Source organism: Carassius carassius, chromosome 17, assembly GCF_963082965.1.
Source record: "Carassius carassius chromosome 17, fCarCar2.1, whole genome shotgun sequence".
Taxonomy (NCBI): Eukaryota; Metazoa; Chordata; class Actinopteri; order Cypriniformes; family Cyprinidae; genus Carassius; species Carassius carassius.
In genome coordinates, this window is record NC_081771.1 from 8,665,793 (window position 1) to 8,683,414 (window position 17,622).

At 35.4% G+C, this 17,622-nt stretch overlaps 1 protein-coding gene across 2 annotated transcripts in view; it reads right to left on the bottom strand.

Annotated features, from left to right (window-relative positions):
- The window catches only part of srgap3 (SLIT-ROBO Rho GTPase activating protein 3), a 92,267-nt gene that overhangs the window by 4,886 nt on the left and 69,759 nt on the right, over positions 1-17,622 (bottom strand). For both annotated transcript variants that reach the window (XM_059570692.1, XM_059570691.1), the window contains exons 15-21: positions 16,462-16,596; positions 15,675-15,780; positions 12,552-12,779; positions 11,492-11,565; positions 5,454-5,634; positions 1,553-1,702; positions 988-1,297 (exon numbers count right to left, since the gene is read on the bottom strand). In XM_059570692.1, coding sequence (XP_059426675.1) covers positions 988-1,297; positions 1,553-1,702; positions 5,454-5,634; positions 11,492-11,565; positions 12,552-12,779; positions 15,675-15,780; positions 16,462-16,596 — 1,184 coding nt within the window. The remainder of the gene's footprint in view (positions 1-987; positions 1,298-1,552; positions 1,703-5,453; positions 5,635-11,491; positions 11,566-12,551; positions 12,780-15,674; positions 15,781-16,461; positions 16,597-17,622) is intronic.

The window sequence follows — 17,622 nt, forward strand, 5'->3', positions numbered from 1 at the left end:
CAGTCATTTCTCCAGGTTACAGTGTAAATTTCTAATATAATATATTTCTAATAAACATTTCCAATTAATATCAGTGTTGAAAACGGCTGAGGCATCTATTTCAGAAGTTGAAAACTATAGGAGTTCCCAAAAATATGAAGCAGCACAACTGTTTTCAACACTGATAATAAGAAGAAATGTTTCTTTAGCAGCATATCAGAATGATTTCTGAAGGATCATGTGGCACTGACGACTGGAGTAATGATGCTTAAAATTCAGCTTTGCCATTTCAGGGATAAAATAGCGTCAAGCAGCGATACCGGGGCCAAGCCCTGAAGGGCTGTAGCCCAGAGCAGAGCGGGAAGAAGAAAACGGCAGAAATAGAACGGACGTCAGGACAACAGATCGCTTCAAAAGTAGAGAAGTTTGAAATTGAACAGAACTTAAGATGAGAAAGACCAAAAACATTTTTGATTCAATGCGAACACACACAGAAAATCCAATGGCTTGAACAGAAGCAACATTAACTGCCCTGGATTCGAACCCATGACCTCAGAAGCTCAGAACCAGCGGCTTAAGAGTGCACCACTGTGTTGCTACACATCCAGCATGAAGCAGAAGAGAGCTTAAGGTCTGAGAATGAGGTCACAAAAAAGTTTTCTTAGCATTTTAAGCAGCATAATATGAAAAAATAAGAAAAATTGTAATTCAAACTTCTGAGGTACCTCTGAAACACTGTATTTATGATCTCTACCGATTTTTGTAAAGATATGTCAAAAGGATCAAATTACATATTTAGATAGAAAACTGTATTTTAAATTGTAATAATATTTCACAATACCACTATCTTTACTGTACTTTGATCAAAGAAATACAGTCTCAGTGAGTATAACAGACTTCTTTCAAAAATCTTTATGGTTTCAAACTTTTGACCTCCATTGTATACACACACACACAACACGGTGGAATTTAATAAGAATCTAAATGTGCAAGCACACACACACACACCTCTGCTAAAGCCTCAGCCTCCAAGGACTTGTGGTCTCCTAGGCTGCTGTGTCTTGTTGCTCCTGGCAGCGGCCTGAGCGGGTGACCCTCAGGATAGACCTTTCTCTCAGGGTAGTTAATGCTGCCTGCACTGCCAAAGGTTCCCAAACGTCTCTTCTCAGGACTCTCTATGTGGCCTCTACTGACCGCCACCTTGTGGGGGCTGCTGGGGCAGGCGGCGGCCCGCGGCGGTGTGTCTCGGGCAGGACTGTGAGAGTCGGTGCCACTGCGGCGCCGAGGAATGGCAGAACCATCCGAACGCAACCTAACCCTGCATAAACACACAATGAGATGGTAAAAATCTTAAGTCCAGTCCGTCAATGCTGTTTTTGTTTCAAAGCAGACTGCAAAAAAGAGTCAAAAAAGTTTTGGTAATTATTTGTGCCACAAACAAGATGAGTAAGTAAACAAGCTGCGAGGAGAAACAGGACAGGATGAAACACTTTAATTCAGATCATTATTTTTTCCTGAGGATGAAAATATGTGGAATAAAAACAAGCAGAATTCTGCATAATCAGCCACTGACCGGCCCATAACCCCACTGAAGTTGTAATCAGGCGAAGGTTCACAAGGGGACTGCAGATCATTTTTGGATGAGGCTTTATCGTCCAGTAAAGGTCCACTGCTGGCCTCGCTGTCAGCCTTCTGACTCAGACTATCAGAGAACGCATCATCCCTAAGGAGACAGACAAAACATCTTCCGGTTACTCTGATGGTACTCTGGAATAATTGCAATTTGAATGGCTGATTTAAATAAAACAAATAGATCAAATTAATTAAAAATATATTTAAAAACAGAACTAGCTAAAATTGTGGATTATTTAAGTTATTTCAAACTAAGGGTGAAGTAGAATACTTAAAATGGCAGGTAATTGTTCTGAGGGATTTGGTGTTGTGTATTTAATTAAAACATACCAGTTTGCCTTACAGTAAAAACATTAATATTGTAAAATTTATTAAAATTTAGAATAACTGTATTTTACAATTTAATAAAAAAATTCCTGTGATGGCAAAGTTGATTTTTAACAACCATTATTTCAGTTTTCAGTGTAACATGATCTTTCAGAAATCACTCTAATGTGCTGATTTGGTGCTCAAGAAACGTTTCTTAATATGACCAAGGTTGGGAAAAGTTGTACTGTTTTAATATTATAGTTAATCAAGATAACATAATTTAATGTGTCCTTGCTGAAAAAAAAGTATTCATTTCTTTCTGAATTAAAAATCTTTTAGAAAGTCTGACCCCAAACCTTTGAATGGTATTCCATATCATTATGTACATCAGCTAAGCTGTCACACACAGACAAATTCAAGTACATAAAGCTGGCAATGAAAGAAGCCTCTGCATTACTCTCACTTCACGTCTCGTTCCTAGAGCCTTGAGTCCGGAGCAAGTAAACATCAACTGATCACAGTTTCACAGCATGTTCTCGGGCTGCTTTTACAGTTCTCTTGGGAGACGACAGCACAAAGTGTTTGGTAATCTGAAGCTGTTGAATGTCACATTCATGGTGAAAAAGTCTCAGAAAAAGTCTATAGCCCAAATAATTCATTTTGTAATCTTTCAGCAATTCATTTTTTCTGAGTGCTTTTTAAACACCTTCTAAATAGACTGAAGTAGAGGTCGACCGATATATCGATCGGCCGATATATCGGGCCGATATTCGACATTTTTTACTATATCGGCATCAGCCGATATCCGTGTTTAGTAGCGCCGATTTAAAGTCAGGCACGTCGGCGGGCAGCCCCGTGTTATTGGTGCGGTGGAAAGTGCTGCTGCCGCATGTGAAGCACCCCAAGCCAAAACTTTTGGAAGATTCATCAACAGTCCTGGGAGATAAAGGTAGTCAGAGAATTTCACTCTGTAAATGGGGTGGAGAAGTTGGCAGCTCTTACAAAGACTGCAGCGTGATTGAGGGCTCCGTTACTCCGCCCCGCTCACAGACAGCACCGTGCTTGGAGATACAGCTGTCCTTGAGCTGCCCAGAACCGTGAATGACATTTGTTCGGAAGCATGGTTTGATGCAGACAATAACCAGGTTTCCATCCAACTCATTTGTATTTAGGGATGTCAATATTTGATCATTTCCATGATCGATCGTCGTTTAAATTAACGATCAATTAATAACCTAAATGCTGCAAAATGCGTCTGCAGCGGTATTATTATTAAGTGCAAAAGCCACTTGGAAAAAAAGCTTTCTCACCCGAATTAAAGGGGGTTTAGTCTGAATAAAATGCTAGTAGCAGGACTGTAAAATGAATAGATGTGATTATGATCATTTGATTCATTACACTATAGTCATTACACTATAGTATTAAAAATAGAATTATCCCAAACGTAATAACGCTTGTGGCTGTGCTGCGCAGTCAGTGAACTGCCTTTTTCACATCAAACATTTTATGCAAGTATTATGACCAGTCCTTTATTTATTACCGGCATTTAAAGTGCAGATCGTGAAAATGCATGCGTGCTTGCATACGAGGATGAGCGAGCGCGGGTTTGACTATTTATTTGGAGGTTATTGCTCGCATTTCATTCTGCACATATCCAAATGTTTCCATATTCACAATGTATCTGAATGTTAAACTATAATATTTTTTTTATGTAAACTAGACGGAAAAGATCATCCTCTTCACATGAGCAAAAATGTCCTTGGAATAACAGCAGAGTGGACCGGTATACTACGGTCTATTTAAACTGACCAGTGTAACCTTTTAAATGTTTGGTTGACTGTACTTTATTTTAATAATGAACAGACTGCGATGTAAGTTTGAAATTAGAATGCACTTTAGATGTTCTGTGTCATTTATACCAAACACAAATGTTGCTGGTTGCTAGTGTGTTTGCAGCACTACTGTTATTTATTTTTTATATATTTATTTTTTTATATTTTTCAGTTAAATTGATTTTTATTTATAAAATTGTATTTATTTAAATGTATATTTAAGTTTACATTTATGTTCCAACAAACCTGAAAAATTCGGCTTGATAAATGCTCTAAAACTTTTATGTAAATGATTGACTTATATATTATTACCTGTTTTATATATTTAATACTTGGTCAGTTTATTGATTTGTTTGGTTAACTTTGGAAAAATCTTTTCTTTTAATACAGTGCAGTGCACAAAATTAAGATTCGAGAGATGGTTCAAGTCAGTGCTCAATAAATGATGATACCTTTAGAAATGTGCATCCACTTATTATTAGTGTGACATTTTAGCATTCAAATGAAGGGGAAAACTTCAAGATATCGGCCCTAAAAATCGGCAGCACATATCGGCCATCGGCTGACCCTGACCTCTAAACATCGGCATCGGCTATAGAAAAACCCATATCGGTCGATCTCTAGACTGAAGTACATGCTTGTTGGACCCTTAATTTCAAAACCATTGCGATTAAGAGAACGCGGATCCTCTCTAACAGCTTTTATTCTTCTGGTATGGCCATCCAGTAGATGTTTAAACATGGATTCAGAAATTTGCTCCTATTCAAACATGCAGTTTGCAACCCACATGATCTCAAAGTTTATATACCATTCACTTTTAAAGGTATTTAAGTCATTAGAAAATTAAAAACAGACTTTTTTATGCTTGTGTCACATGTAAATCAATTTGGGGTTGAATTTACAGCACAAATAACTACTGTGATACAAGATTTTGGTCATTCCGCACATCCTCTTTTAATTTTGGCATCCTCAATTTTCCTTGTTTGCTGCTGTCAAATTTTGCAATATTAGGAACGGAGCTTGGAGCGACCCTTTTAATAATCTCATTCATCAAACTGACACCGGTTAGACCATACAAAGAGATAATGAGTATGTCATCATTTTAGTAATTACTGAAACAGCAGTAGGACAGTTAATATCAGCTAATTATATGAATATGATCAACTCAAGGACGCTGCAATTAACTTTTTTTCACTTCCATGTCATCTCAAGACCTCATAAAGCAGAAACAAAGGAGCAGAAAGCCATTGAACACTTGATCGTCTTACTTTCAACCCACTTTAACCTCAGTGAAGTACGTCATGTCCCATTGCACCCAACAAGCTTTGACATAAATGCATGCCTAGCACATTACGGCACCACTAATGCTTGGTGCTTCAGAAACACAATTAGAATCTTATAGTGTAAGAAAGGTTCCCTGCCAAAGACATAAGGGCATTCTTTAACTGTCACTCAGTGCTGTTAAATTTTAATTAAAGTCTAAAGTGTTAATGGAGGAACTATTTGATTCTCACTTGAGCTATTAAGGAATGAACTGAGGCCAGATGGCCTGGTTGATTAGTCATATATTACCCAGAGGGCAACACTTTCACAAGGCAACATGTATTGAACTGTCCTGTAACTAGTTCCAAGGATATGAAAAAAAACACATTTTGAAAAAAAAACACACAATACAATATTTAATTAACTGTAGATACTTACAAGTCTTGTACTACTATATACTGGTGAGGTATGAGTCCGTCAACCCCGTTGTGTCTGCCCTCCCACCAGTCCTCAGAGGCACGATGATACAGCAAAAGGGATGCACCTTTTTTGAAGGACAGCTCTCGAGGAGTCCGACCCATGTAATCAAACTTTGCAATAGCTTCGATCTGCTCAACCTCTGCGTATGAGAGAGAGAGAAAGAGAGAGAGAGAGAGAAAGAGAGAGAGAGAAAGAGAGAGAGAGAGGAACAGGGAAAATAGCACTCATTAACATGTTTGCACAGAGAATTATGTCAACAAATTTTCAGAGAGCTTCAAAGGCACTGCAACAGACTCAAAATCTGTCATGCTCCCAGCTGGTTCTCAGCAAAAAAAACACACACACTCACAACATGTCTTGGCCAGGCATGGTATGACAAGTTTCCAGTGACAAGCAATTTGTCTGTCCAAACTAAACGCAAAACTGCCTCATGACAAGGAACGTATTAGAAGTTTACATATATAGTTATGTGAGGAAAGATTTTGGAGCAATTATTTCATAGTTGGTGAACTGGACTGCAGAAACCAACCGATTTTATGCACAAAAAGTACTGCAAAGTCCATCGACTGTTGTAATTCTCTGAAAACAATAAAGCAAAGCAAAGCAAAGCAAAAACTAAACAAAACAAAAAGACAATGCAAAAATGCAATGCAAAATGTAATTTTACTACTCAAAAGTCCATAGATGAATTGTCATAATTCACAAAAAACTAAACAAAAGCAAGCCAAACAAAAACAAAACAAAAGCAAGCAAAACAAACTCTAAGCACATCAAAATAAAACAAAACAACAACAAACAACTCCGTTTTGAATGAAGCACATTAAAACAAAACAACAAAACAAAAACTAGGTAATTGAAAAAAAAACAAAAAAAAACAAGCAAAACAAATGCTTAGTCATTGGACAAAAAGAAACATGGATCTATGCAATGCAATATTTCAGTCTTGCTTCTATACTGAAGAAACACACTGCAATCAGTGTGATCAAGTGTAGTTGCATGGTTAATTTATTTTTAGGGCAGAATGACAGATGTCACTGATCAGTCAACAACAACAAAAAAATGCTCCTCAACCGCATAGCTTAGAAAAACAGGATTCTGCACAGCAAAAGCTTGAATGTGCATTTATTTGTCAAATAGATTGTGATGTATTCAGTATCATACAGACTCACATTTATCACAAAAGGTCTGAAACATCAGGATATTATCTCATCTTTTACCCCATCAGGACCACAAAGAAACAGGCACATTTCTAATACAGATGGTCTGCTAACAAATGCACAGTGGACTTTATCTAAATCCAATCAAATCTGCCACCCAGCTTCCATTTAACATGACCACTGCCATCGCATGACAACGGGGTGAAATTAAATACAAGGCATGGCACAGAAGTGGAAGGAAAGAGGAAGAATGGAAATCAGCCTTTACAATTCTGTATTTGTCTGATTGTTTCTATTGTGACTGCACCTGATTGGCTGGATTGAAGGCTCAAAATCTGATTGCGATTTCTCAGCATGCACCGAGAGTAATAGGGGAAGTTGCGATAGCGCTGTTTTGGAGCTAAAGCTTGTGACTTCACAGTTCTAAAGTCCTACGTAAGGCAGACTGTGGCTGATGAGCTCCTGAGGGAAGACTGATTCCAGATCAGAACCCCAGACAGATCAAAACAGAATGTCAGTGTGGATCACAAACATATACATAAGCATACACAGCATGTGATTTAGCCAGTAACATACTGTTTAAAGCCGTTTATAGAACTATACCTCTAAAAACATCATTCATTTTAATGTTTTATGTTATGGCTCAAAAAAAAAAAAAAAAAAAAAAAAAACAATAAAATGAATTTTGACTATTTTGAAATGGAAGAATACCATACTGCTTTTGGTTAGCATACACTTAATAGCCTACAGCTTAACCGACAAGACGCACATTAAATATTGCATGCGATTTATCATGCAGCCCTATGTATACACATAATGGGGGAAATATTAATTTGATCCTTGATTTTGATTATTTCACCCACTGAAATGCAAATCAATTTCTATCCTTTATATGATGTGTTTTTTTTGTTTATATTCTGTCTCTATCCGTTAAATTAACCAACCATAAAAATTACAGACCCTTAATTTCTTTGTAAGTGGGCAAACTTACAAAATCAGCAGGGGATCAAATAAATATTTCCCCTACTGTATGTAATCTACTACACATTTTAGTAGCATGTTTAGAACTTATTATATACAGCACATATTACATACAGCAGAAATATTAAAAGTATAGCAGTATGCATTTACAAACATAATACATAATCTCCACAATAAATAACGTTTTTCTCTCTCTTTTTGTCTTTGTAGAGGTATGAAATGATAGCCTCTCTACTGCCCCCACCAGCTTTGAAGCACCATTGATATTCATGTGACGTTATCACAGGCTCACTAAGTGCAACATAATGTTGTCTGGAAAATGTCAAACCTAGAGAAATTATCCTGAAGTAGGCATTTATGATGCAAGACAAGGCTGGTCATACAAACTCAACATGGTGGCCATCATAAGGGTGCAACCTTTAAAATCCACCTCATTCAATGCTCCTGTGAATGTGCAAGACGTCCGATTCTATAGGTAAAAAAGCTAGAAGATTATAAAAATGCAAATGTTTTGTGCTACAAACCAGTGTATTTATGATTAGGATAACAGAGTATAACAAATTGAAATAATAAGATAACAAAACCAGTTTGCAATATCAAGTACTATAAAAGGCTTTTTTATGCATAGTACTGTAACTTTTTCAATTACTTTATTAAAGTAATGTAACTAATTACTTTTGAGTACTTTTTGATTACTTTTCTAAATTTGTGAAAATTAAAGAATAATAAATAAAAGCATATACATCAACTTAAATACAGTTATCTAATGAGCATGTGACGTATTCTGTGTAATAAACTCCTGAAACATTGGTGTTTTTTTTTAACTGCTGTCTCTTTGTATATGATGATAGTTTTCTCAAAATAAGTAAAATGCACATTAAGTGACACAAAGCAGTTCTAGAAATTATGTTTATGTGCTTGTGTACTCCTATATTGAGATGGCAGAGGTTGAAAACACTGCAAGCTTCAGTAGGCTTATGTGTAGTAAATGAAACCATGTCTTTGCCATTAATTTACAGGAGGGGCGGACTGGGAAAAAAATTCAGACTAGAAAAGTCAAACTCATACAAACAAATTCATGGACAAAACTATTTTTTTTTGTATGGACCTGACATAAAAAAAATGTTTAAATCTTTAATTTTGGGACATGCAAAATAATTAAAAGTTCTCTCCTGAACTGCAACTTCTCTTGTCTTTTTATTTTGCCCTGTTATCCATCTCTCTCATGACTTTAATACTCAAGATTGAACAAAACTATACTTTACAATACAATACTCTACAATACTACAATATCTTTATAGAAAAATCCTAATACTGTACACGAGTCATGTTTTTCCCTTACAAAAATTAACCATGCTTTTATTAGCCTATATAAAAGTAAAATAACCTTGTTTTGTTTTTGTTTTTTTGCAAATGGATTTCTATTTATTTTTAAATAAATACATTTGTAAAATAATTTTACATTTTTGGTTACCACATTTAAACAATAGTAACCATTTTCTCTGGATTTATAGTTAAATATTAAAATGTACATTTTCATAAGGGTTGTGTTGTTGTCTGTTGTAGCTCCCCCTAAACCTATAAAAAAATCGGATTTTTTTTCAGCTAAATTCCTACTGTAACATTACAACTGATAATAATGATGTCCTTTATATAGTATTTTGAGTGATGACTGGTGAGCAAAGTGCTGCTGCTTGATTAAATAAATAAAAAAACTAACACAAAAAAGCATCTTTACAGATGAAACTGACCTAAAACCCTGAACAGGAGTTCTGCTTCTATGCTCCAGCTGTCCACTCTATTCTCTCCCTCTCTCTCTCTCTCTCTCTCTCTCTCGCATTGATTACTCTGAGTCTGATCCAAACCGTTTGGCGGAGGCGCGGAGAGCGCGCGAGTCATGACTAACACTTCATGATTTATTAGAGATTTAATTATCAAATGGCGGATTCGCAAATGATCGCTTTAGTACATTCGGCAGGAAATTATACAATAATGATATTAAATAGTGGGGCAAAATTCCACAGACAGGCAGAAGTCATATAGGCTATTGCATTTTTGGGGCTTAATATTCCCAGACACTAGTCCATGTCATGTTTTGATTCAAGTGTACTGACCTACTTTTGATTTAGTCATCCAAAATGTGGGATATTCCGTCCGCGTTACGCATTCCGTTTTTATGACTGGATTCTACGAACCAGACTGTATTTCCGCATCCCGGAAATTATTAGGGCGGTATGTCTCAGAATAGTCAGCGCAATTTGGGAAAGAAATCAGTTAAATCTGTATGTGGATGTGTGTAAATATTCAAATGTAATCCCCTTTGTAATCGTTAAAAATTTCATAAGTAACTGTAATTTAATTACTCTTTTTTTCGTAGTAACTGTAACTAATTACAGTTACAATAATTTTGTAATTAAATGACATAACGCCGTTACATGTAACTAGTTACTCCCCAACACTGAGTAGGTCTGAATATATAGAAAAATAACAAGTGCAATAGAAAAACAAACTATATTATATTTCTCCTAACCCATTAGTTGAGAGCAGAACCATTTTAGTGAAACTGAAAAACTTCTTGAATGAGCAGCGAGCTGTATGCGAGAGATGGTATCAGCATTGTGGCTGGTCTTGGGAGTTAGCGAGCGAGAGCAGCTCCATCAATCAGTAAAAGAAGGGAGCGAGCACAGGAAGCCCCGTGAGACCTGTTTACTCACCCTGAACAAAGAGCGTGCAAGAGAGAGGGAGAGGAGAAAACAAAGTGATAAAAGGCAATGGAGGATGCAATTAAGCAGAGAAAACCAAGGGCTGGAAGAGAGAGATGAAGTGCAAAGATTGCTGAAACTGGGCAGAAAGAGATATTTCCGTCTGTCTTCATTTAATATAGCAACGGAAACATTGCCAGACTATGCTATCATTTACATGTGAGAAATGAAGAGGGTGAAGGGGGAGAAAGGAAGGGAGTGAAGAAAAAGCAGAACATAATTTTCAAGACCTGGAACCTCATATAACAGCTTATGAATCTGTGCTGCCAGGTTTCAATTTGAGATCATCTTTCTTATCTCCTCATGATAAATCTAAAATTAAAATCTTGCATCCATACATACATATATATACATATATATATATATATATATATATATATATATATATATATATATATATATATATATATATATAATGATTTGTTTTCAGAGAATATATCATATATTAAGTTTTTTTTTTAAGCTAAAAAATAAAATAAGTTATTCACCACTGGGTAAGAACAATAAATCATTGTAATTATCGTAATATATAACACATTTTGCTTTTCATTTAAATGCATTTTGCTTTAAAGATGGTTAGATTTTCTGTAAAACACAACAAATACTGAAAGATTTTTTTCAGCACAGTCAAAGTTTCATATTGGCTGTGGTTGTATGATTTTTTGTTTTGTTTTTTTTGTTTTGTGAAAACTGTTTAGATCAAACTGAATATGACCCAGATGTTTTAATGCCAGCTTTGACATCTGATGTCAATTATGTGGTTGACAACCATGTGTGCACACACAAGCCAGAAAGGTCAGCCAGAGCACAACACAGCAATGCTAATCAACACATCATCTTTAAAATACACAAGGCAAAGCAATTTTTCTGTTTTTTAAGAAGCAATATGTGGTCATTTTGATTCCTTTCAACCCCAAAGGCTAGCATAAACATCCAATTGTTTTTCTATTGGTTAAGTACATGAAAAACCTCAAATGCTGACTTTTGCTTCTGGTCATTTGTGGTCTACTTTACAATTCAATACACAGCATGCTGCCATAAGAGACAATGATATGAGCATGCACAAAGCACTGAATGAATGCATAAATGCCAGTACCATCATCGCTCGTGTGTGGTTCAGTGCAGTTGTCAGCTTCATCAATGGTGCCTGGTTCACTGTGAGGACTGTCACTGTGTGAATATACACACATAAACAAACACAAAGAGGCAGAGATGTTTAACAATAAACACAATAACTGCACACATAATAATGCCATCATTGGAAAAAACATGGCAATTACAGTTCTGCAATACCACGCAAACAGTAATCAGTTCAGTATTAGAGACACATGAAACAGCAAACATTATGGATTCAAATCCAGAAGTCACATTTTTATTTCATGGGACTTAAAACAATATGCCACAAGAGACTGTGTGTTACATTGATTTTACCATGGTTAAGAGTCATTAGGCTTGATGTAAGAGTTAAAGCAGAGTAACAAACAACATTATGAGGCATATTGCTTTTAAAACAGCATGTTCAATAAATACACTATCATCATCCAGAAGTCTGAGGTCAGTAATGTTTTTTTTAAGAGAATAATACTTTTAATTAGCAAGGATGCATTGATTCTATTTTCATCTCAAATAAATACTGTTCTTTTGAATTTCTATTTGTCAAAGAATCCTAAAAAGTACCATAGTTTCAACAATATTAAGTAGAAAAACAATGTTCTGCTTTGATAATAATAGTGTTTCTAGAGCACCAAATCAGCATACTAGAAAAATTTCTGAAGGTCTGGAGAAATGGCTGTTGAAAATTTTTAACTACAGTATTTCACAATGTTTTTGATCAAATAAATGCAGCCTTGCTAAGCATAATGTAATTAATCAGATTAATCTATTTAATCAAAATAGAATTTCAAATAATTTCACCAACACTGTGTCATGTCCCCATGACAATATTTTAAAGCCCAAACTATCTGTCTTATAAGTAGAAATATTGCTTTTAGCTATAGATTACAAAAAAGTCTTCCAACGTTACTCCACTTTGTATGACCTGAGTGCTAAACTCACCATTCATAGTATTGAGCTCAGTTTAAGCCACAGCTGGCTCTAATGGAGGAATTATGACATTCTTTAGTAACAATAAAATCCAGCTAAAGTCTCGAGCTCACCAGTACTCCTCTCCTCCAGTCATACATTTTTCATAGACAGGGCCATCCAGCTCACGCGGGCTGGGGAAGATGACCTCGTGGTGGATGATGATGGTCTTGATGACCTCATTAACATGAGCCTGACAGGCCACAGGGTCCTGACCCTCCGGGATGGGCATCAGAGTGGGTCCAAAACAGATGGCAAGGTTATATGGGTCCATCATGTTCTCATCACTGTACTGGGACAGACTAGAGAGGAAGAGACAGTGAAACAGTTCTTAAAGGTGATGCAATGCTGAGGGAATTATAAACATTCAAAAACCTTCTCTTTTACTTAGGGATGTAACGATTAACTGCAAGCTGGTTGAAAATCGATTAAAATGTCACGATTAAAATCGGTTGAGATGCTACAGATCGATTCAATTATGGGTAGGAGTTTATATGAATGTACTGTGGGTCTGAGGGGAACTTACTGTCTTTACAAAAGTTTAGATTGTATTTTTTCTTTTCATCTTGACTCTGTATAATGCATATTAAAGTTCATAAGTGCAGCGCTGCTTTGTTTACAGCACAAACCAAGGAAACACTTTAAGCACCACCTGCTGGCAGATAGTGAATCTGCGCCTCTTTCAGCACGTCTGCTGTTTCTGTTTCATACAGATATTTTTTTTGTATAGTTTCACAAAACTGAAGTCAGACCATACTATTTTTGCTTCAAATTTAGAAATTATACAAATCTACTTTATATTAAAAACTGCTCATGTTGCATGTATGCAACTCAGTTGTTGAAGCTCTAAGACTGGCAAGAGTGGAATCCAAATCTTCAGTACTTATCCTGCTTGATCTGTCCGCTGCTTTTGACATGGTTAACCACCAGATCCTCCTATCAACCCTACTGTCAAAAGGCATCTCAGGAAACACACTTCAATGGTTTGAGTCTTACCTATCAGATAGGTCCTTCAAATTATCTTGGAGAGGTGAGGTGTCCAAGTCACAACATCTAACTACTGGGGTGCCTCAGGGCTCAGTTCTTGGACCACTTCTCTTCTCTGTCTACATGGCATCATTAGGTTCTGTCATTCAGAAACATGGCTTTTCATACCACTGCTATGCTGATGACACTCAACTCTACCTCTCATTCCATCCTGATGATCCGACGGTAGCTATTCGCATCTCAGCTTGTCTAACAGACATTTCTTCCTGGATGATGGACCATCACCTTCAACTCAACTTTCTTTTGGAACATGCTGCACAACTCCTTGTTCAAGCTCTTGTTCTGTCCAGGCTGGACTATTGCAATGCCCTCTTGGCAGGTCCTCCAGCCAATTCTATCAAACCTTTACAATTAATTCAGAACGCGGCAGCAAGATTAATTTTTAATGAGCCAAAAAGAATACATGTCACACATCTGTTTATCAATTTGCACTGGCTTCCAATAGCTGCTCGAATAAAATTCAAGGCATTGATGTTTGCCTACAAAACCACCACTGGCTCTGCACCCATTTATCTAAATTTGTTACTTCAGACTTATGTGCCCTCTAGAAGCTTGAGTTCTGCAAGTGAACGTCGCTTGATTGTGCCATCCCAAAGAAGCACAAAGTCACTTTTACGGACTTTTAAATTAAATGTTCCCTCCTGGTGGAATGACCTCCCCAACTCTATCCGGACAGCTGAGTCCTTAGCCATCTCCAAGAATCGGCTTAAAACACATCTCTTCCATCTTTATTTGACCCTCTAACTTTAACACTCACTATTCTAATTCTATTCTTTTAAAAAATCTAACTACCTTTCTAATCTTTTTAGATTCTATTTTCTTTTCATTAATTATGCAATTGTATGTGTGTGTGTGTGTGTGTGTGTATGTGAAAAGACCTCTAACACTAGCTTGCTCTATTCTTTTTTTATTCTATCTGTTTTCTTTATATTATATTATTTAAAATCCCATGCTAGGTGTACTGTGTTAACCTAACTGAGACTTGTTATAGCACTTATATATCATTGCTCTTTTTATTGTTTTTGATTGCTTCCACTGTCCTCATCTGTAAGTTGCTTTGGATAAAAGCGTCTGCTAAATGAATAAATGTAATGTAAATGTAATGTATGCAGCATCTGGATCATGATGCAGTGGTTGCTTCTAATTTTAAATAGAAAGAGCACAGACAAAGCCTTATTTTGTTAATACTGTATGTAGAGATTTATTTTATTTGTGTTACTTATTTGATTTGGGGCTTGTTTTAAAATTTATATTTAGTTTTGTTATTTAAATTTACATTATATTTGAATTTAGTCATTTAGTAGATGCTTTTATCCAAAGCAACTTACAAATGAGGCCAATAGAAGCATTCAAAACCAACAAAAGAGCAATGATAAACAAAGTGCTATACAAGTATATTATTATAGTGTTTTATTTCAATTTCACAAAGAAACATGCAGCATTTAGTCCAAGCTATTATACATTTTGTTTTAAAAAAATTGTGTATCGAATCAAATCGTGAATCGAATCGTGAGTTGAGTGAATTGGTACATCCCTATTCTTACTCCTGCTGTCTGTTTCAATATATGAATTCATAACTTTGTCCCAGAGAATTCATCTTCATGTACAGTGTATTATCTTTCAGCTCATCTCTCATTGGGAAGTCTCTTGACTGCAGAAGAGAAGTTCAAATGAGTCAGAGCTGTGTGCACCGAGATTAAATGAAAGGGGGAAGGAATTCAGAGGGAAAACTCATGATGTGAAATCAAATTCTTTGTTTGGTCTGGGGGAGGGTGAGAACAGGAAGCATCAATAAAAAGCCAGGAGAACAGGACAGGTGTAGTACAGTACAGACTGATGGGTTTCTTCTGGCGTAAATATCCTCTAAAGCACTCCTTGACAAACGTGGTCATATATTAAACAAGAATAGTGGGGGCTGTTGAATAGCTCTTTGTAAATATAATGAATGTCTTTGCTTGTGACTGGTGCTATTCATATAAATGGTGACTTACTAGGATATTTACAGTCTGAAGACAGAGATGCTGGGGAGAACAGTGTGGTAAAATGACAGATTAGCCTCCTAGTTTTGAGCATGTCTCATGTGTGTGACTGCAGGTCAACTAGTTTAAAGTATGCCACAAAATAACAGTTGTTGAAATTATAAAACTTACTGATTTAGAAAAGCAAACAGGTATCGCATGACGATGATGATGGTACGAGGAAGGGTGACGATGATCTGCTGGATGTGGTGGGCTCTTTCCGCTGATGATTCAAGCTCTGAAACAAGAAATCGACAAGTAAACATGTAAACAAATTTAAATCTACCTTCAAAACGCACAACTATTGGTAAGACCGATTCATGTTTTTGAAAGAAGTCTCAACAAAGCTGCATTAATTTCATCGAAAATACAGTAAAAACATTCTATTCTGAAATTGTTTTTTACAATTTAAAGTAACGGTTTTCTATATAAATATATACTAGAATGTAATTTATTCCTTTGATGACAATTCTGAATTTTCAGCAGACATTACTCCAGTCTTCAGTGTTACATAATCCTTCAGAAATCATATTAATATGCTGATTTGGTGCTCAGAAAATATTTCTGATTATTAATTTTGGAAAGAGTTTTTAATGCATTTTAAAAAATAAATAAATTATGCTTTCCTGCTGAATAAAAACTTAAATACAAAAATTTATGAATTAAAAAATACTAAATTAACATGAATATTTACTTGTTTTTTTAATGCTTTACTTTTTACGTACATTTTTTTTAAAAAAATTTTTTTACCAAAAACAAAATATAAGAAACTGACAATTGCTTTGTATTGTAAAATTGCTAAGATGAAGCCAAGCACCAGTAGAAACATACAACAAATAACAGCAATCGATGGAGTAATATCAGGTTTAATCAATCCAGTGACATTTTGACCGATCCTGCAGCTGAATGAAACACTCACTGATGGTGGAGATCAAATCCAGGAAGCGCTCCTTGGGGAAAATAGGATTCTCCAGCCCTCTGAAATACAGCTTAAGAACGCCAGCCACAGAGTTGATGTCATGATCGCTCTGATCATCAACCAGTGGGTCCTCACCTGAAATAAATGATGGGAAAATAGTGATTAAAGGAGAAAAAAATACACACAATCCTAATATATATTTTTATATATACACAATCCTAATATATATCCTAATATATATATATTTAGCAATCGGTAAATAATTTATGTATTTGTTTTCTTAATTTATTTATTTTCTATTTTATGTAGATAGGTATTATGTAAATATGTTTATTAGGGAAAACTGATTGTTTATTGAATAGTGGAGAAGGGGTAGGTTTTAATAAGCTTATGCTTCATCCTACTCCTTTTCGGACATTTTGGTTTCATATTATTATCATTAATTGTTTGGTTTGTTTGTCTTTTTATTTTCAATTTACTTTCTTTTGTTACTTGTTTTATGCTTATGTTCGAAATAAAGCATTCATTCATTCATTCATTCATATATAATCATATATTTTAATTTAAGTAAATAATATCACAATTAAATTAAGGGTTTACAAAAGAGGAATTTGTCTTTTTACAAGCGTGATAAAAACACACATATAAGCACTAGCAGGCAACTTAATATACTTAATTTTTGGACGCCAATGATTCAATTACCTGTGACACAATATCAAGTTTCCACATTAAAACGTAGTTATTTATCAACAACACTGCTGTATAACACCTAATGACTAATAGCCTTATGGTATCATTTGTTTAGTTTATCTTGCATCCCTCTTGCTGAAATATGCACTCATCCTCCATATTTGATGAATTGAGATACTTAAAAAGAGACAATTCCAGTAAAAGATTACCTGGCAAAAAAATGATATGTTGGGTTTAATTAAAAATTAAACAATTTGTTTAAGTAATCTCAACAAATAATAATTTAGTTCATTTTACAAAAGAAGTTTAAGTAAACATAACTTAACAAACCTTAGTAGAGTCAACAAACAACAATTGACTTAATTGTACATGAAAATTGTAATTAGTGATGACAATTTTTTTTTAATATTGCCACCCCCTTTAATTAGGATTTAATAAGTCCATTACACTGAATCAATAAATAAGAGTGCA